At 39.9% G+C, this 24,247-nt stretch overlaps 2 protein-coding genes across 5 annotated transcripts; one reads left to right on the forward strand and one right to left on the reverse strand.

Moving 5' to 3' along the window:
• Nucleotides 1-283: 283 nt before the first annotated feature.
• Nucleotides 284-8,812, forward strand: e2f5 (E2F transcription factor 5). Of its 2 annotated transcripts, none has more exons than XM_085388787.1 (8): nt 284-625; nt 1,825-1,934; nt 2,114-2,271; nt 2,806-2,918; nt 3,366-3,678; nt 7,282-7,419; nt 7,660-7,698; nt 8,638-8,812. In XM_085388787.1, the coding sequence occupies exons 1-8, from the start codon at nt 497-499 to the stop codon at nt 8,712-8,714; spliced, it is 1,077 nt and encodes a 358-aa protein (XP_085244913.1). In that variant the 5' UTR covers nt 284-496; the 3' UTR covers nt 8,715-8,812. The 2 variants fall into 2 exon arrangements, with proteins under 2 accessions (XP_085244913.1, XP_085244912.1); XM_085388786.1 differs by having other exon boundaries at nt 287-625; nt 3,360-3,678.
• ackr4a (atypical chemokine receptor 4a) lies at nt 8,664-23,761 on the reverse strand. Of its 3 annotated transcripts, XM_085388782.1 has the most exons (3): nt 23,643-23,761; nt 22,370-22,441; nt 8,664-13,612 (listed from the first exon to the last, which is right to left on the reverse strand). In XM_085388782.1, exon 3 carries the CDS (start codon nt 13,595-13,597, stop codon nt 12,491-12,493), a length of 1,107 nt encoding a protein of 368 aa, XP_085244908.1. In that variant the 5' UTR covers nt 13,598-13,612; nt 22,370-22,441; nt 23,643-23,761; the 3' UTR covers nt 8,664-12,490. The 3 variants fall into 3 exon arrangements, with proteins under 3 accessions (XP_085244908.1, XP_085244909.1, XP_085244911.1); XM_085388783.1 differs by lacking the exon at nt 23,643-23,761 and having other exon boundaries at nt 22,248-22,379; XM_085388785.1 differs by lacking the exons at nt 22,370-22,441; nt 23,643-23,761 and adding an exon at nt 13,862-13,935.
• Between the last annotated feature and the right edge of the window lie 486 nt (nt 23,762-24,247).

The raw sequence follows: 24,247 nt of genomic DNA on the forward strand, positions 1-24,247 counted from the left end.
GTTAATTTGAATATAGTGTTTGGGAATTTTACCAAAATATGATAAGATATACTTAGATGGTATGAAATCCTTGTTAGGAAAGCTAAATTTAAACACGACCTATAACAAAATAATTTAAATAAGTAGAATAGCTCAATAAAATGTTATATGTTTTTTTTAATTAGTTAAAAAAATGCTAACCTATATTTTTGGCTGCTATGGGCTTCCATACTAATACTAATCGTACCGATTGGTCAGTGATGTTTGATGTGCGGGGAGGCGGGACTTAGTTGGCACGAGCTCGGCGGTGGGGGTCGACCGTGGCACGAGCCGCAAATGGGTTGCCATAGCAACAGGACCCTAACGTAACGTCCGTTCATTTAAAAACCCTTCAGGTGCTGCTATCGTCCCGTTAAGGGATCCGGCGTTATTTGCTATTTAAAGAAATTATCGTTATTCTCATTAAAACGTAGGTGGCTGAGTAAAAACAAGTAAGGGTTTCTTTTATAAAAAGAAGATGGAGTTTGAGACGACTGAGACGGCACCCTCGACATCGAGTCGCCATGAGAAAAGTTTGGGGCTCCTCACTATTAAGTTTGTCAGCCTGCTCCAAGAAGCCAAGGACGGCGTCCTTGATTTGAAAGTGGTCAGTAAAACGGAGACGACGGGTTTTGTGGGTTGTTTTGGGGGGAGCATTAAGTGGTGTTTTCCACTGACAACATTAATACAACAGATGCGAACAAAGGGCTGTCGGTCATTACGGGTCCAGTCAGGTATACTGATTTTTTTAACAGGTGGACTAGCAAGCCGCCATTACCCGGACTCCTCCTTTATACTTCCACTGATACTCAAAAGGGTTTTTTTTTTCTTCATTAAAGAAATTTTTTTTAGAGTATTTGTTGACAGAAAATTAGCTAATCATTGTATTTCATATGCTTTATCAATTTATCGTGTGTTTAATGCTAAATCAGGCCTAATTGAATTGCACTAAAATACACTTAGCAGTCTCCCTTGAAACCTACTTTTAATGAGCGACCGGGGAGATGCCAGAGTGGCACCCTGATCCCCAGTCTTTTTGCATTATGATTAAACATGGCATTATCCTGTGACCCAGTGTCACCAGGTTCATATGTCCATGGGCTATAAGATGAAATAGGAATCATCTCCTTTTAAAAGAGAAGGCTAAAACTTAACTCCTGAAATTAAGGTTTCTGCCTACCTGTCTTTATGCTCCTGAGACCTAGCAGATATCAATTGACTCCCTGTGGGATCCTGCAGTAACATATAACAATGCGGTACCCAAATCAAATTTTTTCCAGTCAGTTTTATATATGTAATTGATTTCATCTATTCAATTTCCCCACTAGCAATGTCCTTAAGTATTGGGCATCTAGTAAAATTTGTAAATGACTTTTACACTCCAGTGCTCTCCTTGGAGACTTCTGTTTCATGTTAACTGCCTGTGTCAATCTCTGATCTACTTGAAGCTTTAATTACTGCAACTGTTTATTTATTTATTTATTTTTTATCATTGGTAGCATTTTCCCTCTCTTCTTGCCCGCCAGACTTGGGCAATGTTTACACAGCAGGTTACTCAGCCCTTTCCCTCCTCCCTTTGCCTCTGGTATTGTATAACTGGCTTCTTCTGCCAAGGAGTTTGATTTGTTATTTTGTGCAGCTTAATTTGCCAAATTCCCTATTTCTTGGATTCACCGATGAAGCATTTCCTGCAGAAACTTCCTGGTATCTATGATGGACCTGCAAGTGTATATCTCAAGATGCTATAAACGAACAGCTGATATGGAAATATGGATGTGATGTTGATATGTCTGTCTGAATTAACAGGCTGCAGACAGCTTGGCAGTGAAGCAGAAGAGGAGGATATATGATATCACCAATGTACTGGAAGGGGTGGGGCTAATTGAGAAGAAAAACAAGAATGTAATCCAGTGGAGGTGTGAGACAAAATGTTTACTATTTCAAAAAGTTGTTATTATTTTAATGTTCCTGTAGATTTAAAAATGCATGCAGAGTTGGTGCTTACATTAATTTAAAGATAAACACACTTTAATTGAAGATGAAGCAGATGGAGCAAATGCTGAGAAAACATCCTTATCCTGTACGTTATGTTAAGGGGTGAGAACATAGCCAGCCAAACTGAGGAGGCTTTGGAGCAGGTAAATGTCTTAAAGGCCCAAATTGCTGAGCTGGAAGCCCAAGAGAAAGAGCTGGACAACCAGAAGGCCTGGCTGGAGGAGAACATCAAACACTTGAACCACGATCCCATTGTCAACACATATCCTTTTTATGACTACATTTTTGAAATAAATGTTTTTATTTAGTTCGCTTGGAGACACTGCTTTTGTGCATCTCATGTCATCGCTCTGCCTTTTCTATCATATGTTGGCAGAAGAGAAGTTCTGATTTTCTTTTTCATCTTAAGACTTTGTAAAATAACCAAATCTTAACTCATTTTTTTCATATTAAATGAGTAAAATATCTGTTAGTAGGGCTTGCTTTGTTTTGCAGTGAAATATCACCAGGTGTTTTTTTGTACTGTTGTCTGCATGGTTTGTAATTCTAGTTCCCTCGAGGCCCCATTTACTCAGTTCAGAGACAACAAATCCTTCTCTGATCCTTTTAACATTGTTTGCCTATTGATCAAAGAAAACACTATAAAGCAGGGATTATAAATATAATTGCCATTGTCAAGTAGTGAAATGACATCCAGGCTAATCCCGATTTGCACAATGCTCACAGTTCTTGTTTTTCAAGTTTATTGTCTCCATTTCCTTCAAACAGTAATCCGGCTTCTTTAACACTTCTACACATATAAATTTGTGACGCATGAAGACATCTGCAGCGCTTTTAGTGAAGAAACACTTCTAGCTGTTGTGGCTCCTGCTGGGACTCAGCTGGAGGTGCCACTGCCAGAAATGGTAGTATTGCTTTGGTTGTATAGAAATGTACTGTTTTATTTGACTCTGCTTTAATGAGAACAGACGCCAGACACAGCACAGGCTTTATCTAGCAGATTTTATTACAGGTGGATAAAAGCTTGTCGTTACATTTGGCTTTTTATTTTGTACATAAGTGTACATATGTGTGCTCTAACATCAATCAGCTAGCCTGTAACTTTATGAGCGTCTAGATATTGCTGTGATGGTAAACAGTAAAACTGTAAAGTTGCACAGAAACTAAACAGTGCAAACCTAAAAACACTGCACATTTATCTGACAGTTTTCTGTGTTTATCACTGCAAGCATCTTATTTCATGCCCTTGTGATCATGTGATCAGTTTTAAATATTCTTAAAAAAAAGATCAACTATATAACTGCTTTATTAAATGACATACTTAATGACATGCTGCTGTTTTTAAGGGTCAGAGTGGTCAAAAGAAGTACCAGGTGAACCTGCGCAGCCACTCTACTCCCATTCAGGTCATGCTTATCAACAGAGATTCAGATTCCAGAGTGCCTGTGGTCTTCTCTGTACCCCCCACTGATGACATCTGTCAGATGCCAACTCCACCCAGCACCCCCGCGAGCCTGCAGAGATTCCCTCTTTCAGTTTCCACTTCCAACACCAACACCACCTCTTGCTGCAGCCAGGAGTCTTTCTGCTCAGACCACCAGATGGTGCTGCCAGAACATGATGATGTGCTGACTCCGTCGGCCACCCCTCCTGACGTGCAGATGGGTAAGGATGGGCTTTAGGGCATGTGAATTTTAATGCTGTTGAAGTTCTTCAACAAAACCACCACAGAGTTTTACTGCCTGCTAAAGAGGCTGCGGTGAACACATGTGTAATAAAAATTTTGCATTTGTAGTCAAGAAAAACTTCTACAACCTGAGTCATTTGTGAAATTTAAAGTGGCCTCAGAAGAAACTTCTGACATAGTGACCAATTCAGAAGAACTAGGTTTACTTTCTGATGTTCAGTTTTCGTTGGAATAGTTTTTACTAATTATATAGTCAACCAATTTGTGGTGCTACATAAGGTTTCAGGTTTTCGGTGTCAGAGTCACACACAGGAGCAAATGTGAAAACCACTGCACTAGGGTAATAAATATTACTTTATATTGTTGTAACTTTATTGCAGTTTATTGTTTGATAACAGCATTTTGGTTATTTTGTAAATGATTTAATTGCTAGCCATATGTTTAGTGAGAGCTGTTAATTATAGATTAAATTTTCTGCTAAAAAAGAGCATTTAATACATATTTTCATTAGAAGACTTCCTATCCTTTGTTGTAGACTTGGAAGTTACTCATGTTTAGCTAGGAAAAGAAAGTTTTCAGGAAGCCATTATATGTTGTTCTGATGTCGGTCAGTTTATGTTTTGTACACCCCTTTTTTGAGGTCCTATATAAAGACTGTCGTTTCTATAAAAAAATAAAAATAAATAAATGTATCAAACATCATATATTCTTAAAAGAATGAATGTGTCCTAACACACATGATAGTGTGTTTTCTTTTAAGAAAGACACACTGTCGATGTTAAACAATGAGTGATCTACTATGAGTGATGGGTGCTTTTGCTGTTACATTTGATTTGTAAGCACTGCCCTTCATTTAACTGCTTTTAACAATGGAGTTTGCGTTCCTCTTCTTTCTGTAGTGCCAGATTGTTATGGATGTTAACTATAAATCTATAGTTATAAATCCCATGCATGTTGGCTTAAAGAAAGAAACTGATAAAATATTTTAGATATAATGTGAAGGTGGTATAAACTGGCCTCAAGTAACAGTTGCGCATGTTGTTTCTGAACTTCAGTGCCTATTTTAACAGAATAAACTGCATGTGTGGTCCTGATTTTTAACACTTTAATGTATTTAAGCCTCAGGGGGCCCCAGGCCTGTGTACTGGGAGTGCCAGTCACAAGTCTGGATAAATGGGAGGAGGATTGTGTTAGTAAGGGCATCCGGCGTGAAATCTGTGTCAGAATAAAACGTGCAGATGTGTCCTCTGTGGTGACCCCTCAGGAGCAGTCAAAAGTGCTTCCTCCTTCATTTAAGGATTTCACTTCTGGTATTTTTGATGTTCACATAGTCATGTCTGGTCATGGCCGGATGCATTGCAACACTTCTTGGCATATTACTGCAACCGGTACTGTGCAGCCTTTGCTGGCATTTATTCAAAAATAGTTCCTTAACAATACCAGAAATTACCAAATCCACACCATAACTTTCAAGGTGAAGAAAAACTTGCATTATCATTATTTTTAATGGTAAATAGAGGTAAATGTAATTCTTGTAATTCACCGTGTAAAATTCTCAATTTGCTATTTACTTTTTAGTATCTGGTTATAAAGGTGTTTGTCAGCAGCACTGGAATGCAAAATGATTGGCCTGTCAGTCTTATAAAAATATCAGAGGATCTCCTGGTTGTTTAACTGTATTGCAGGATGGCTTCAGGGAAATGTTTTGCCTACAGACACAGTCCAGACAGACTCAGCTTCCAGTAAACCACGTACGCAACATCAACATGGAAGTCATAGATGTTTTATTGTGAGGTAACGTGGAAACAAGCCTCACTTGACAGGAAGCTGCTTGTCAGTCAGTTGTCTAGTGAGTTCTGAGTCACTGAATGTGGAGCTTGTGTATTAAAATAGCTGCAATTCCAAAACGGTTGCTGCAGTACTTTTCTTAAAACCCTTTAAAGAAACCGGAAAGTCTGCACTTTAATCAGACACTGTCCACGGACAACACTGAAATTGATTATGTAAATGTGATTGATTTATTGTTTTAAAAGTATTGCTGTTTATCAGCTGACTTGGAAGTATTAGCTGTTGTAGAGTCTTGACATGCAAGAACAGCAGAACTTATTAGTTGCTACTTTCTTCTGTAATACTATACAGTGCTAATATCTTGAAACAAAAAATAAAACTGCTGTCTGTCACTATGTTCCCTCTCTTAGCAAGCTGACTTTCAGAGTTACATGAACCAGATCTAGGCCGTAAGAAAAGAATCTAAAGTCTTAGGAAAACTGTAGCGTCAGTATGCACAGTTTGACCCATTTCTTTGCAGATTTACTTCAATCTCTTGTAGCTTGTGAAAAAATGATAAACAAGGAGAGTATGAACAAAATTTTGCGCAGAAAACTTGATCTTCAATAACCTCAAAGTGCTGTTACTATGGGACAGTTTCATTTTTATTTATCCGATTCTCTGGAATAACATTCTCCACCTAAATGAGTCACAAGATATCAAATTTCTCCCAATCGCAGCTACTTGACAACTTGTTTACACTGCTTAAAGGTTGCCTCACCACCTGCCTAATACTGTGGAAAAATACACTTGTGCAAAACAGCTCTGGCCCCTCTGAGTATGGTCACAGGACCGCTGAAGTTATCCTGTGGTGTCCGTCACCAGGATGCCTGCAGTGGGTCTTGTTGGCGCTCCCTTAATTTGACTTGTTTTTGTACATTTCTGTAATGCTGAGACTGGATTCCATGCAACCTGTGGGCAGCCTGTTAAGGGTTATAACAGTATTTAGGTGGGTGGTGCTTGTAACATCCACGTTGATGCCAGTTTCCCTCCATCAGAATATTGCATTGCGGTGCCATATACTTCACTGGTTTTAATGTGGCTAATCATTGCATATGTTCATGTGGCTTTATTAAAAAAAGACTTCCAGTATATCTGACAGATCGACAGCTGACAGCTCTAAGTTTTATAGAGGATGAGTCAGAGTTGCACTAAAAGTAGAAGAGTGTCAAAGCGAAACCCAGTCTGACCATCCTTCCAGAAAATAAAAAAATGAGGAATTGCCCCAACAAAATCACAAGACCTTTCACTGAATGATTTTTACTTACTCAACATTTGGAAACACTTGGATTCTGTAAAATGAAAGCTTATGGTATGTTTTGCACAGTGGTGTGTAGATGAGAAGCCAGTGCATAGGGTTGGGTGTGTTTATTTTTTTTGTACATTAAGAATGAGTTAGGTAAAAATAATTCAGATTTAAAGTGGGCCATGTATAGGATTCTTTTCAGGCATGACCTCGTGGACATTAATAAATTAACAGCCTTTTGGCATTAACTTCTTATTTACTGGACAAATGAGATTGGTGGTAATCATGTTTTTCGAACTCTTACATTAACCCTGGAGAACCCATGGGGTCAGAGCCGACCCCATTGGTTTTTGAAGGAAACCATGGGGTCAAATTTGACCCCATGGGTTCTCCAGGGTTATAGTAAACAAGTGCACATTCCAACATTTGTTGTTTTCTGCCTCCAGATAACTTAATCCTTCATTATGAGGTTAAGTGACCTTGTTTCGACTCCTCATTCTGTCTGCAGTCTATCACGGTCGACCAGTGATGGGGTTGGAGCAGCAGGAGATGGACTTGGTGGACCAGGAGTTCCAGTCTGTTCTGGATGTGAGCAGCCTACTGAAGCTCAGTGCCACTGGAGACCACATGAAGGATAACCGAGAGGGTGAGGCCCAGGGATATGAATAGAATCATAAGTCTTTTTCCTTTTTTTAATGTTTACTTCACATTTGTTTCAGTTCTGATTCAGTTGACGTTCTTAGGTCTAAGCATGCTTTTATTTAATGATTTTTCTTTCAGTGGGAGGAAAGGAATGAATTGTTTACAGATATGCTACAAATGGTCCAGAACAGTGAACGTTTAACACCACAGTGGAATAGAAACCTGTTTTTAATTTTCTTTGTAGGAGCTGTTGACCTGATTGAGGAACTCATGTCCACTGATGGTAAGCATCACAGCACCTGTTTTAACTACATTCAGTATCTACGCTTAAATATATATTGCTGCTCACCCCTCCACAGCAGTGCATTGCTTGGCTTCCATTCATCGCCCCAATTTTCTGTAATGCTGTCTAATTGGGGGCACACTTACCCCTAACTACTGGAGGTAGTCTACCTACATATAGACCTCAATAAAGTCCTATTTCAGATAAACTGAGACCCCTAACTCTGTTATAAAGCTCTCTGGTTTTACCTTTCAGACCTTAGGCATCACTATAATGTGTCCATTTTAACGACTGGAGGTCAAAGAGAAGACATTCAAATGATTAACAGATGCTCCTGAGTTAATGCTAACATCCTGATGCTTAGCAGGTTTATTATTTGACATATTTAACATCTTAATTTGGCATATTAACATTTCCCAAAAAGTTGCTTCTGTTCACCTGGGAGTAGTGTTTTCAGTGGGAGAAACATTTCATCAGTCACCCAAGTCATCCACTTCTACAGTCTAAAGAAGAAATGCTGCTCTGACAGCACAACTCTTTGGGCTTAAACTCAAAAATAAAAGTGTAAAATTACCGAAAAAGTTCTGGTAGCTCATTGTTCAAAACATTTTTGTTAATTAAGAAAAGGGAAATTTCTATAGTAGACTACGAAAAAAACAGGAATGTTAAACATGAATATAAAATGTTATTTAATTGTTTATCTATTAAAGGAGCTGTAAAACTTATGAAAATACAGATGAAAGTGTAAATGTTTGCCCTCCTTCACATTTTCCAAAGCAGTGCAGCGGGCTGGATTAATGTCTTTGTCGGGCCAATTCTGAACTCTGGGCCTTGCCTTTCACATTCTGATCTAGGTCCTAAATCATCAACAGCTGGAATGTGTGTTCAGTGTGGGTGCCATCTTTTCATTTTTGCACTGATTCCTTTCTCCAAATTCAGGTATAGACTACAGCTTCAACCTGGATGACAACGAGGGAGTGTGTGACCTGTTTGATGTGCAGATCCTGAATTACTGATGTCTGACAGTGACTCTGATGCACACTCTTACAATCTTGAGAAGCACTTTCTGCCTCTTAAAAACTGTAAAGATTTGTCCTATTTGTTAAAATTTCAGAGATGATACTTTGATATACCACTGTCATCTTACAAAAACAAAAAACAAAGACTTCACTGATGTGCACCTCACAGCTAAACATATCCAGACTCTGTCCAGCAAAAAGTGCCTGATTTAATGAACCATAAGGTATTTATAAAGCCATGAGCCACGAGGTCTCAAGTAAACAGAGAAATCCTTCACATTCCTGCTGCACTTTTGTGTCTCTGTATTTTTCCACATCCAGCGGAAAGCTTGAGTTGTTGATAACTGTTTTCCTTTGCACAGCTTATCCACTTTTGGGACTGTAACAGTGTTGTAGATAAGTTGAACTTTGCAATAACATTTCAGTATTTGCTTCTTTGATGATCCAGTTCAGGAGATGTAAGCTTTGTCTTCATGCAGTACGTCTTCATCTGTTCAATTTCCCAGTTAAATTTCAACCACCGTTTTGTATTTATTGAATTAATGGTTTGGCTACATTTTGTTTACCTTGTTTTTGTGAAAATGTCAGAAAGTTTTCTTTTCTAAATTATTGTGATACTGCCATTTTAGGCCTCAGTTTATCCTATCATTAGTTAAATAATTGAATATTTTTACTTATTTAATTAAAAAAAAAAAGTAGTTCAGGTTTGAAACTGAAGTTAGTTGACTGCCTTAATCATAATTTAATTTAATTTGTTGCACTTTTGTTCTAAATATAGTACAAATGCAGAGTTGGGTTTTTTTTTGTATACTTCATTTTTTATTGTAAGATATATTGTTTATGTTCTCAATAAATCAGTTTAATGAGCACAGTTGTATTTGCAAAGGAAATTCATGTAAGGAAAATGAACAAAAATCACTCGAATGCAAATTTTGAGTCTGAAACAAGTAATTGTTTTCAAAATTGTCTTGAATCACACAGAAGGTATGCAACAATTCAAATTGGATCAACCCCCTCCCCCCCCCCCCCCCCCCCCCCTTTTTTTTTTTTTTCTTTTTTGGCTCAATAAAGTGTTTTGCTCTTTTAACAGATGGATAACATTTCTCAGATGCTTTCCACATTATGTGACCTGCAGTATACACCAATACTTGAGTTCCACCAGCTGGGATGCAGGGAAAAAAAAATACCAAAGAATAATAAATAAACCTCACATCTAATGAATAGAAAATGAATGACACAAGTAAACATTCGATTGTATACATTTTGTCAAATTGGAGCATTTAAAAAAAAAAAAAAGGAAAAAAGAAAAACAAGTTGCAACAGACATCAAAAACATTTGAACTATGCAGTATCCTGTTTACATCTGTCAGGGTTAATGATGCCGATGCTGGACGGTAAGGGTAACAATATCTGAATGTGTCCAGCCCTCCCTCTGTCTGCAGCTACACATTTTCTAAGGAATTTCAGCTCAGTGGTAAACCCATATGTAGTGATAAAGTACGATTACAAACTTGTCGTCATTGACTCATAAAAAAGTGTTTTTTACCCCGCTGTGCAGCCTCGGCTCTCAGTGCAGAGGAGCGAATCTGTGTGTGGAAAAATGTGTGTTTCAGATGTTCCTAGGAATTCAGGAAACAACAAATGCGGCGTTCCCACATCAAACCAAAGTCCCAGTGGATGTAGATATATCACATGATTCTGAAACACCAGCAGCGCACTACAGCAATTCTGTTGATGGTTAATGTTTGTTGGTTTTTTTTGTTTTTGTTTTTTTAAGAGTTTTCAGGATACATCCTGAGCTGAGAAAAACAGATATTTGGCAAACATACAGAGGTTTAAAGTCTTTGCTCACCCTTTCATAGGTGCACGATATAATATCTGGTTTACAGGCTATGCAGATTATTACATGAAATGGGTCTGGAGTTTTTATTCATGGTTGATTGTAATTAAACAAAGCACTTTTTCAACAAAGCTGAAGTTCCAGCAGGTCTGGTTTTTCTTTCCTTTGTGGGTGTTTTTAGTGTGTAATGCAGAGAGAGTTTAGTAATAAATCTTAACTGTGTGGGCAGAGTGCAAGTTTCTGGTGAAATTTCAGAGAAGCACAAGTTAACTTGAAGATCTGGATTAAAAGGATAGTTAGGTCCATAAGTATTTGGAGAATATTTTTATGTAATTTTACCTCTGTTCACCACCTCAGCAGATTTTTAAATCAAACGATAAAACGTGATTAATGTACTGACTTTAAAGCTACACAGACTCCCATTTTCAGAGGTTTAGATGTAACTGGACAGTTGAGAAGCAGAATAATGGAAAACTAAACAAATATCTGCATTTGGTTCAAAGTGTTGAGCTTGTATTTGGTAACTGTCTACTGAACTCCTTATATTACGTCCTGCAAGATATTAAAAAAGGGTGAGGTAGGACATTAGGTTGAAAAAACAAACAAACAAACAAACCTGTCAAAGAGAGCATAAATCTCTAACTCTGCAATCTAGTATGTTCTTTAAAAGAAGGCCAGCTCAAAAACAAGACCTGAAAGACCACAGAAAGCAACTAAAGTGGAATATTGCAGAATTCTTTCCTTGGTTTAAAAAAACAACCAAGAACACTGGGGAGGAGGTAGACATATTATTGGCAAAGTCTACTCTCCAGATACACCCTCATGATAAATGATCAGCACAGTGTGTTTCACAAGGTGCAAACCGCTGGTTACATTCAGCAACATGAAAGACAGATTAGACTTTCCCTTTTTTTTTTTTACAAATGAAACCAAGATGAACTTTTATCAGACTGATACGACAAGAAACATATGGAGGAAGAGAGAAATGACTCGTGATATGAATCAAACCACATCATCTGTCAAACATAGTGGAGGCAGTGTTATGGCATTGGCATGGCTGCCAGTGCAACCGGGTCACTAGTGTTTGATGTGCCTGCTTATAGAAGTAGCTGGATGAATTATGAAGTGTACAGGCCTGTAGTCTCTGCTCAGATAGCATTTTACAGTGCACACGGAAAAAACCCAAAACATCCTGGAAAATCAACCCAAGAGTTTCTCGGGGCAGAGAGCTGGGATATTCTTAACTTGCCACTTGGTCACCTGACTTCAACTTAGAAAAGCATGCTTTTTGAATCCAAAAAAACAAGCAGCAACTGAAGTAGCTGTAGTAAGAGCCAAGTGGAGTATCTCAAGAAATGAAATGCAGCAGTTGGTGATGTCCGTGGACTTGGATTTTCATCCAGCTATTAAAAAGAATCCTTATATCTAAAATTTATTTTAAATATAAAATCAAAAAATTTCCAGATTTTGAAAACGGAGCACTGTGTATAAGAATGTCCGTAATTCTTGAAAAGTTAATGCAATACTTGAATTAGTTCTCAGTGAACCCACTGTGGTGGATGTCATTGTCACTAATGGATACTACTGTAAATAAATACATCTACTCCTGCAAAGAGTAACTACAAACTGTCTCAGCAGGTCTTTTCATAAAATATATGTGGCTGAAATGATTTTTTTTTCTCTTCAACAGAGGGCAAAAGTAATATATATTGGAGCTCTTTGAAACCAGCACATAAACTGTTCGCTTTGGCAGAAAAAGACTGTTTTTAGGAACAGACTGTTAAAACTAGTGGAATTTTTGAACAGTTTAATGATTTGCAAGCATTTTGCTACTGCTGCTACACCCTACATCAACAAAAGCTTTATATGCTCTCCTGCTGGACCTTGTGTGCATATATAGACACATAGACCTCGCTGACATTTTAGTCATGTCTCATATTGAGAATGAGTTTGTCTCTTGGGATGCAGTGTGGGAGTTGAATGACATTTCCATCCCCTCCTCCACATTAGTTTCTGTTGTTTTGCTTCCCCTCTTCCTTCGCTTCGCTTCAAACTTCTTGGCCACTCTCATCATGTGCATCTTAAAGGAAGACCCCACAAAGGCATAGAGGATCGGGTTCAGACAGCAGTGAGTGTGAGCCAGGCTTTCTGTCACCTGAGCCGCCTGATCAAGCACCTTACTCGCCCCGCAGTGGGTCACTAAACTGTAGACTGTATCCATTGCCCGATACACCTTAACCACGTTGTAAGGCAGCTGAGTCATCACAAACACCCCTACGACAATGAGAAGGACACGCAGAGCTTTCCACTTCTTCCCTCTGCTCTCATCAGGGAGGCCCCGGAGTGCACAGCCCACCCGCCAGTAGCAGGTCACCATGACCAGCAGAGGAAGTAGGAATCCCAACAACACCTCGACCACCTCTAGGACAGCTTTACCTCCTCGAGCCATAGATGAAGGATAGATGGTTAGACAGATATTTCTATCAGATGCCTGCCTCACTTCTGAGAGTATTAAATCAGGAAGGCCAAGGAGGAAAGCTGTCACCCAAACAGCTAAACACACCTTCCAACAGCATTTCCTGGTGAACGCCCTCTGTAGCCATCGTCTTTGGTCTCTATCCTGTGCTCTGACCAGCGATAAATAACGATCCAAGCTGATGCACGCCAGCAGCAACATGCAGCAGGTGAAATTCACTGTGTAGCAGGCGGACACGATTTTACAAACAACCTCCCCTAGCTCCCAGCCCCTTGCAGCATCAGCAGCCCAGAAAGGGAGCGTGAGGAGCAGGAGCAAGTCGGCCACAGCCAAGTGGGTCAAGAAGGCATCTGTCATGGTCTTCAGGCGTTTGTGGTAGGCGTAGACAGCCACGACTAAAACGTTTCCAGCCAGTCCCACCACCAGACACACGGTGTACATGATGGGCAGGAAGAGGGCTGCGAAAGATCGGATGTCCCCTTTCTCGCATACGGCAGGATAGTCATCATAGGTGAAGTTGTAGGTGGTGTTTTCATAGTCGTAGTCTTCCTCTGAGAATTCCATGTTGATGATATAAAACTGTCAAGGGAAATACAGATGTAAACATTCACAAAAATATACATCCCCAGAGTGATACAAACAACAAACACTTGCAGGATTTATATACGAGGCAGATTTAAATCCAGTTCTTGAGATATGACTTAACTGCAGTAATTCAGGGCAGTCATTTAGAATTTCCTTGATTATCCTCTTAGAAAAAACCCAAAAACCCTGAAACCTTAGAGATTAACCAAATGAAACTTTATTTATGTTGTAAGAGCACTGTACGTTTCATTCTCTTTCAAGCTTTTCTTTTTTCCTGCCCTCCAGTCTCTCTTGATCATTCGTAGTAAAAGCTATGACTGCATGCGTAATGGTGCATTCTCAACAAAACCAAAGAGGGCATAGTACATTTGTGCAAGTTTAAATATTGCAACATTGCTGAAAAACAGCCTAAGCATGAACCAGCTGGGGTTCTCCTGACACCACTGACAAATCAGAAATGGAGGATGCAGAGATAACGATTGGAGTGGTCTGGTTAAACTTTGCTTTTAGATAAAACACAGAGAAAATGAACTCAGTTTGGAGAAAGGTAGGCTACACTGTAACGGCTGAAAGTATGTTGCTGTAACGTGATTGGTTGCCGTGCTCCTCCTCTTTTTAAATGTTGGGGACCAATATCTGAGGGGAAAAGTTGGTTTGCTTTTTGTATGAACACACCATATTATTGTAATAATATGGTTAAGTATAGGCTGACCCACTCTCATCGAAACAATAGATATGAGTACAGTGAAATTAATCTGCAAAATGAATAATGCTTGATTATGATCAAAAAAGAAGAAAATGTCACAGGAACCCCAAATTCCAAAACCCAAGTTACAGCATGGCTAGTATGTCATATGATGTGTTTCATATTTTTAAGGTAAGGATGTCAGTAACGCTAGCACAAATTCCCAAAAGCCATACAGCTTTGGGGTTCATGATCACCTCGAATATGCATACAAGAAAACAATGAAAAAGTTTTCCTCATGAAAATTTAATTAACAACTTTAAAGGCAAGTGGCTGTTAGTGTTATAGAGAAGGGTGCAACCAGAGGACGCATTCTGCCATGGCTGTAGTTTTAAAACCGAGTGCTGTAGTTCTCATTTCTATTTTCTCTGTTTTCTTCTCAGCTTCAGTTTTTTTGTATTTTCAAGAGTTTCACTATTGCGAGAAATGCTGAATGAGAGATTGTTCTGAGGGAGTGAAGTCAGTGCAACAGAGGTCAGGATGTATACCACAGGTGATTCATATAACCACTCCTCAAACATAAGAATACTGAACAAATTATATACCTTATTGGTTAAAAGAAGAGAGGGATTTTGTTGTAAAAATACTGAAAAGCATTTCACCGTGTCTTTAAACATTCTGCTTGAGCAACAGTCTGCACATTACTTGGCAGGGGGACTATCTTAAATCAAGAAGGAACACAAATTAGAAACTGACAAAAATAAATCAAAATTTAGCGCCACGATTCCTGTAAAGCTGCAGGCAACTATAGATCTGATGTCTGGATTTTATGTTCCCATTACAATAAAACAGTAAAATACAACACTGCTAAGCTGTAAGCAGAACTGGAGCCACATTAGGAAACATTTAGAAACTTCACGTTCCCTGGGTTTAAGAAAATACATGTAAAGAAGAAATACTGCAATCTGGAAACAGTTGTGTGATTGTGTGTTAATTATTCTGTCGTGATGCTATCAGTGGTAACATCTGGACACCATACCCTGACTTGAACTCTTCCTCCCTTTTTGTACCTTCACTTTGATAAATAAAACAAGTTCATTTAGCCTCTGTGCAGACTGATAAGTCCAAAGTGCACTAGTTTCTACCAGTGCATGTTATCAAATTTCCCTGGAGATCCTCTTGCAAAGATTACAGCACATTAATCTCCTCTCCATTGACTTTCACAGGGGAATATTATTGTTGCCACTACATTCATTTGACAATTACATTTATAATTATCTTCAAAGTGTTCCCCTTTTTTAGACATTGATTTCGAGGTTTTTAGAGTCAAGTTCAGAGCACGAGATGCCCACATTTTTTCACTTCTACACACAAATAAATGATCAACAAATAAAGTGCAATGGCACGGGAAATATTTAGAGAACCATGTCAAACATTTGCACAGACTGACCCAATCAAGGTTGTTTGTAATATGATTTTTCCCCTTGTAAAATAAACTGTAGACACAACACTACTGGCAGTATCTTCATTACTTTTGCCTGGTTATATGGGTTTATCATGTGGAATGTTTTTCAGTTAACTGTTGGGCATTATTAAAAGGCCATTGGTTGTTTTCTGCAGAGCAACCATATTCAGAAAAGCATCCTTTCTGTATGTAGTGTCATAGTCATGGACTCTTACATTAAACGTGGCCAAAGTTCTTCATCCTAGACTATTGTCCCAACACCCAACACAGCATTCAGACCATGACTCTCACGGGTGAGAATGATCATTAGAAAGGTGGTGGATCAGCCCAAAACTACACAGGAAGAGTTGTTAATGATCTGAAGGCATTTGTGACCACAGTCACTAAAACGCCATCCGTAACAATCTATACATTAATAGATAGAAATCTTGCAGTTCCTGCAACGTCCCCCTGCTCAAGAACAGACATGTACAGGCCAGTGAACATTTAAATGATACAAGGCTTGGGAGAAAGTGCTGTGATCAGATGAAACCAAAATCAAGCATGGAGCATGGAGGTGGAAAAATATCCTGGGACTGTTTTTATGCCAAGGGTACAGGACAAATTCTTGGACAAGTACCTACTTCCCTCAGGAAAACACTGAAGATGGGTCGTGGATGGTTCTTCCAGCATGACAATGACCCAAAACATACCGCCAAGGAAACAAAGGAGCACAATATGGTCATGGACCATAAATCCCACTTAATGGTCACTATAGCTTACCCTATATATCTTACCCTATCTCTACCATCCTGTCACACCAATCTCCTGCATGTCCACCTTCACTACATCCATGAATCTTCTCTGTGGTCTTTCGCCTCGTCTTATGCTCCAAAGGTATTTGCTCATCTGCCTTCACACCCACATGAACTTGGGTGAGATCCCATTTTTAATCTATAGGGTTTAATGTGATATCAGCCCACCCAATCTATAACAGCTTTAACTCTCCAGGGAAGGCTTTAGACAAGGTTTAGGAGTGCGTGTATGGGAATTTTCAACCATTCTTCCAGAAATACATTTCTCTAATTCATCCCAAAGGTGTTCTGTCAGGTTGAGGTCAGGACTCTGTGCAGGCCATTTAAGTTCTTCCACACCAAATCTGCCCAACCATGTCTTTATAGACCTTGCTTTATGCACAGGGACCATCCCCCAACTTTTCCCACAAAGTCAGAAGAATGAAACTGTCCTTTCACTGGAATCACAGGCCTCAGATAAAGTCCTGAAAAAACAACCCCCACCCCCTCCACTAAACTTTACACTTGCACAATGCAGTCAGGCAAGTAACGTTCAAACCATTTCAGTGTTGCCTCTATAACTTCATCTCAAAACTATTCAACATAAGCTGTCCCTCTGATATTTTCATTTGTAAAAAATAAATAAACAAAATGAAATAAAGCATTATCGAGAAAGACAGATACGATTTGGAGAACTACTCTGGCCAAGAGACACATCAGACATGACATCAGAGCAGTGGAAATTTTTACTCTGGCCCGATTAGTCTTAGTTTAGATCTAACTGTTTCAAGACACAAAGTTGGTTGGATGTTTGTGGATCCTGCTGTGTAGCACTGAGAAGGAACTGTGATGGTTTGAGAGGATCTTTGTGTGACAAGGTTGATTTATTGTAATTTATTCAGAATTCAAAGGAACACCTAAGTCAACAGCTTGGAACGACAAACAATCATCATCTGTTTGGAGTTTATAGTGAACATTATCTCTCCACCACAGCTGGTTATTGCTGTGGTCCACCCTCCTTGAATGTGGTTCTGCCCCAGGTTTCCTCCTCTAGAAATTGTTCTTTTTCAATGCCACCGTTGCTAACTTGAAATGAAGTTGAATCACTTGTCCTTTAACAGGACAGTGAGCAAACCACCATAACAGATGACCTGGCCTCCTTACTCCCCCAGCGTAGACCCAACAGAGATGGCTTGGGATGAGCTGGATTGTAAAGTGAAGGAAAAGCAACACGTGTTCAGCATATGTGAGAATGGCTTCAGAATAAACATCTTGAGGCAAAATTAACAAAACTAATTAAAGTAAAACTCTTATCAAAGCGTAATGTTAAGGAATGATTTATTGTTACGGCCCTAGCAGGGCCTCCTCCTGAAGGTGCCTGTGTGGGCGTGTCCCACCACCTCTTCTGCCTGAGGTGCCACCTTTCCCTGTAACACAGCTGACTCACATCAGTAATTAAAAGTATTTAAGCCCAGGGAAAGGTGAGCTCTGGGCCAGAGTGCCATTTTGTGTGGTGTTTGCAGCTAGTGAGCTGTGTGTGTTTTGTGGTGTTTGCAGCTAGTGAGCTGTGTGTGTTTTGTGGTGTTTGCAGCTAGTGAGCTGTGTGTGTTTTGTGGTGTTTGCAGCTAGTGAGCTGTGTGTGTTTTGTGGTGTTTGCAGCTAGTGAGCTGTGTGTGTTTTGTGGTGTTTGCAGCTAGTGAGCTGTGTGTGTTTTGTGGTGTTTGCAGCTAGTGAGCTGTGTGTGTTTTGTGGTGTTTGCAGCTAGTGAGCTGTGTGTGTTTTGTGGTGTTTGCAGCTAGTGAGCTGTGTGTGTTTTGTGGTGTTTGCAGCTAGTGAGCTGTGTGTTTTGTGGTGTTTGCAGCTAGTGAGCTGTGTGTGTTTTGTGGTGTTTGCAGCTAGTGAGCTGTGTGTGTTTTGTGGTGTTTGCAGCTAGTGAGCTGTGTGTGTTTTGTGGTGTTTGCAGCTAGTGAGCTGTGTGTGTTTTGTGGTGTTTGCAGCTAGTGAGCTGTGTGTGTTTTGTGGTGTTTGCAGCTAGTGAGCTGTGTGTGTTTTGTGGTGTTTGCAGCTAGTGAGCTGTGTGTGTTTTGTGGTGTTTGCAGCTAGTGAGCTGCGTGTGTTTTGTGGTGTTTGCAGCTAGTGAGCTGCGCTTTCCTTTTGACTTTGCTTTTCTTAAATGGTGATAGCGGCTTGTCCGTCTCTCTTAGTTGAGCTACTTTAATAAAACTCTTTAATTTAACCCTTTTGCCTCCTTGACTCCTTTTTCTGACCTGGACACCTTTTGTTACTTCCCCCTCACCGCCTAGACCCCTCAGGGGAACGTAACAAGTGGGGGCTCGTCCGGGATCGTTGAAAAGGGAGTTTTGAGTTGGAATTGGTTTTTGATTATCTTGCTGTTTTTACCTTTGGAGATTCAACTTCCCAGTTAGGTGAGTGTCCAGCTGAGCTTTGTTTTAAGTTCTTCCTTCGGGCACTCTTTTGTTGTTTTGCCTTTTTTATTTTCGGAGTAATCCTGGGCGGGGATTAGTTCCCTGTTGGGGGTAGGCAATTCAGGGCTCCAGTCGCTGAAGTTTCGCCTTTCAAGTTGCCTCAAGCCCGGCACGCTCCAGAAGATAGGTAAAGTTTGTTGTGCTTAGGAACTGGGTAAGTTGTGTTTGTTTATTGTGTATACTGTAAGAGGTACGTTGGTCAGCTAAAGTAAGTTGTGTAGTGGTCTGTTAACTGTCTTAATTAGGTTGTGTTTTGCTAACTCTTCACCATCCCCAAAATGGTTGACACAGCTGCTAGTGTACAGGTGTCTAGAGGCTCGTTTGTGAGCAATAACATTCACCTGGTTCCAGACTTCTGTGAATCCAGTGTTCACAGCTTTTTCAGTGTGTTCGAACGCCTGGCAACTGCACTGCAGTGGCCTCAAGATGTGTGGGGGGTGATGTTGCTGTGTTGGTTGACAGGTGAGGCTCAAGAAGCGTGCTCTGGTCTGTCTAGGCAGGACAGCCTAGTTTATGAAAAGATTAAAAGTGCTGTCCTCCAAGCCTATGAACTTGTGCCTGAGGCCTATAGGCAGAACTTTCGAGGTTTGGAGTTGGCACAGGGTCAGTCCTACCTTGACTTTGCTTGGGAGAAGGCAAAGCTTTTTGGTAGGTGGTGCTCTGCAAGCCAGGTTAAAAGTTTGGGGTCGTTACGTGAGCTCATGCTTGTGGAGGATTTTAAAAACTCTGTTCCTGAGTGTATTGCTCTTTATTTAAGTGAACAGAGGGTTTCCACTTTACAGCAGGCTGCCATACTGGCAGATGAGTTTACCCTAACTCATAAAACAAATGCTGTAGAATGTGACATCCCTTCTCACTACAATACATCTTGGAGAGCTAGGAGGGAGCCAGCTAACGAGGCTGAAAAAGTGGTGGTTTCAAGTTCCAAAGCAAAACTGTGTTTCTTCTGCCACAAGCCTGGCCATGTGGTTGCTGATTGTGTGAAACTGGCACTTAAGCGGAAAGCGTATCGAAAGGGAAGAAGGCCTGATTTGAAAACAGTCACTCATGGTTCTCAAACTAACAAGGTTGTCAGGCCCAGCAAAGGACCACACTTGGGGCATAGTTGTTTAAGGGGCTCCTGTGGTCAGTGTAAGGGATCAATTAACTCTGAGCGGCCGCTGGTTGACAATTTCCCAGGTCCCCAAAATGACCTGCAGGGGGACAGGCTGTGTATAAAACCACCAGTAAGACCCGCAACCCTGGCTAACAAACATGCCTGTACCGGTGACTTGAGGAATCGTCTGCAAAGTGTTGCAGAAAGGTCTTCTGACTGCCTGTGTTCTCCACATGTGATGGCTCAAAAAAGCCCTAGCCATCACATGAGACATTGTTTTGAGGGTCTGGGGCCACCTTCAGTAAGTATTTTGAACCCATTGAGATGGGGTTGGCAGCTTCCGCTGACAATGCCTAACCGTTGCTATGGGGTTTGGTAGGTGGAAAACCTGCAATTTGGTGATGCAATGGTTACGGACTTGATTAATCATTTTGGTTATCGAGATAATTTGACAAACCACGGGTTTGTATTTATGGGAGGGGGTGTTACGGCCCTAGCAGGGCCTCCTCCTGAAGGTGCCTGTGTGGGCGTGTCCCACCACCTCTTCTGCCTGAGGTGCCACCTTTCCCTGTAACACAGCTGACTCACATCAGTAATTAAAAGTATTTAAGCCCAGGGAAAGGTGAGCTCTGGGCCAGAGTGCCATTTTGTGTGGTGTTTGCAGCTAGTGAGCTGTGTGTTTTGTGGTGTTTGCAGCTAGTGAGCTGTGTGTGTTTTGTGGTGTTTGCAGCTAGTGAGCTGTGTGTGTTTTGTGGTGTTTGCAGCTAGTGAGCTGTGTGTGTGTTTTGTGGTGTTTGCAGCTAGTGAGCTGTGTGTGTGTTTTGTGGTGTTTGCAGCTAGTGAGCTGTGTGTGTGTTTTGTGGTGTTTGCAGCTAGTGAGCTGCGCTTTCCTTTTGACTTTGCTTTATTGACCAACGCCTGAGTTTTGTTTGTTTTTCTTAAATGGTGATAGCGGCTTGTCCGTCTCTCTTAGTTGAGCTACTTTAATAAAACTCTTTAATTTAACCCTTTTGCCTCCTTGACTCCTTTTTCTGACCTGGACACCTTTTGTTACTTCCCCCTCACCGCCTAGACCCCTCAGGGGAACGTAACATTTATTATTTGGTGATTATATATTATATTCTGCTATTCCCTATATCTTAACATATTCTACTGTTAAATAGTCTGGTCTGTTTTTGTTGATGTTACGGTACTGGAGCAACTGTAACCCACATAATTTCCCCAGGAATTAATGAAGTATGCTGATTCTGATTAAAGACATATGTTGGTTTACAATGAATCCATATGTGTTATTTACACAACCCCAGTTGGTCCAAGCTCACGACCATCCATAATGAGAGCCTGATTCTTGATTGAAGGTTTCTTCAAGATGTCTTGCTATGGAAAGGGACTTTTTTACACCCAGCCAACAAAGTGCTGCTCAAGGAGGAAATTGATGATCTTCTTTTTGTGCAATAATGTTCCTGTTTAATGTTTACTGAGTGCTCATTAGTTTTACTCTGCACTGTAGAAAACAGTAATAAAGGAATAATAATAACTGAGTCGATAAGTTCAAAAACTTCAGTCGTACTATGTTAAAATATAGTCCTTTACATGTGAAAGTCCTACACTTAAATAAATGAGAAAAAGGCCATACTCTCACTAATACATGTTTATCTTCGTACAAGCTTGTAAAAGACCTTATCATTTCTTTTTAGTGGATCTGGTGTATTTAAAGTATAAATGATAAAGTGAAAGTACCTCATATTACATGCTGTGCTTGAATAAATATCTGCATGTCACTCCACATTGATTCAGCAAAACAATCTAAGAACCAGTTACGATAAATCACATTTCTAATATTACTTTAAATTGTACTTGCTGCTGATTATTTTACATTCATTTGCATGTAAAGCTATTTAAATCTTTATTTTACTAAAAACTTTACTGGAATGCATGACTCAAGTAAATATCTAACTTCTTATTCAATAACTGCTTCGTTATAATGTTTCTGACTTCTTAATACCTACATTACGAAAAACTGACAAACAAACAGACTTAAATCACTCAGTAATATAAAATATTACAAAAATAAATGAATGGTGACTGCATAGCACAGGTGGAAAAAACGAACTCACAACAAACCTGTCTCTCGTGTTCAACGTAAATCTAAGCAGCCAATCAGCTTTTAAAACGAAGCTTGCATGAATACAGTAGAAACATGAATATGTCTCATAGATACATAAAGGTGTTTGATATTTACTCACTGTGTCTTATTAACGATCGGTCCCGTGTGCACAGCGAGCTCGCTCCAAGCTGCTGACCGGCTTCAGACTGCTCTGAGGAGGTACGTTTGATTTGACACCAGCGCAGCGCGTGTGGGCGGGAAGTAAAAAAAAAAACAAAAAAACAAATCAGTATGTGAGTTTGATCGATTCAGATTTTTTATTTTAAAGTTTTTGTTTATCTGAAAGGGTAAGCATGTAACACCACTGCATTTATTTTATTTACCTAAACTATTTTTTTGCAATGCATGTGCAGGAGTGGATTATTGTAAGGGACAGAAACTGCCATTGTGAAGTTTCCATTTGTTTCTCCACTGCAAATTGAATAAAACTCTGTATTCATAAATACTAAAATAAAGACTCAAGCTTTGGATTTAACAGAAAGCACATGTGGAGATTTTCGGGCTGCTCAGCGGGCATACCTCGCTCCAGTATTTAAAACAGATGTATGTAGGCCCCACAGTAAAAACAAGAAAGAAGCAAAGGATTTACTCAGGGAATCTGGTTGTGCCATCTGGTGCTTTGTTTTCGGGTTTCTCTTCACGTAAATGAAAAACTCCAGCAGAAGCCGGTGGAGAAAATGCACAAAATTCTGCACAAATCAAGGAACTGAACCCTTCATGCTCAAATGCTCCCACTGATGTCCCACCAGTGCTTGGAAGAAACCTATGCACATGCCTGGAGATGACACATGCGGACACACTTGTTACTCTGCATTTGAATACTAAGCCACATCCATAACTCCAAACCCTACACTAAACTTACCCGAACACAGTTTTAACACCTTAAAAACCAACTTGCTTTGCAGCAGTTCTCATAAAGCACAAATTGTTCTAAGCATTTGGTTTAAAGCTGAAACTCATTTTCCAGCCGGATGAGTTTAACAGTAGGTTTCCTCCATATTTTGTCAGATTTAATTCAAATTTAATGTTTGTTAGCTTGCATCAAATATACTCTGCCACCCGGATACTTTGATTATATTTGGGCTGTCTCTGTGTGAAGGGAGCACCCGCTGGTTTCAAATGCATTCACATTTGCAGAAAAAATAAAGGGGACAGGATTTCAAAACAAGTTTTATGTTGCTGCAAAGTTTAACAATGTGATGAAAAACCCTTTTATGTAATGCATGTGATATAAAACAAAGAAAAAGTATTTCTGTTTCCATTTCTATCGTTTTCTGACGTTCCAACAATAATATATCACTGACGGAGTTGTTAAAGGATTTGTCTGTCATCGAGTCAGGAACTGTTCTTACCACTGGGAGGAAATCTGTCCAGTTTCAAGTCCAGCTGAATCTTGTATCCGTGCAGTTCAATTGCACTTCTGAGAAGGATGACTCAGACCGAGAGAAGTCAAGTGACAGGAGACAGAAACCAAGTCACACTAAACCATTTGTTTGTGGTGTTTATTGAGGAATTGTTTCTGTGTCTGAACATGACAGAACATGTTTAGACTGAGTCAGAGTAGACACTCTAAGAACATTTGGACAGGGAGAGTTCAAAGAAGGAGGAAGTAGACCAGTGCCACTGAGAGATGTACTGTATTTCACTGTACGCCCACGCCCACGGCGATAACAGCCTGCAGAGTGAAGAGTGAAGATTTGTTTTTCATCTATCCACATTTGGCAGAAGAACAGAGTTTTTTCTCTTCTGTTCAGCGTTCCCACTGAGGCCAGTTGGAGCTGTTCGATCAACAGGAAACCAACAGACACTCAGTTCGCTCTGATTTTATGAATGAAATTGTTTTGCATTTGTTATTTCTCTGAGTGAGCTGCTCTGTCAGTGATTATCGCAGAAAAATGACATTGTCTTTTTAATTATTACAAAGCGGCCTGCATGGGGCAAAAATTACATCATTACA

Source organism: Rhamphochromis longiceps, linkage group LG18 (genome assembly GCF_057381845.1).
Source record: "Rhamphochromis longiceps isolate RC_006_pf linkage group LG18, R_longiceps_female_GT1.1, whole genome shotgun sequence".
NCBI lineage: Eukaryota > Metazoa > Chordata > Actinopteri > Cichliformes > Cichlidae > Rhamphochromis > Rhamphochromis longiceps.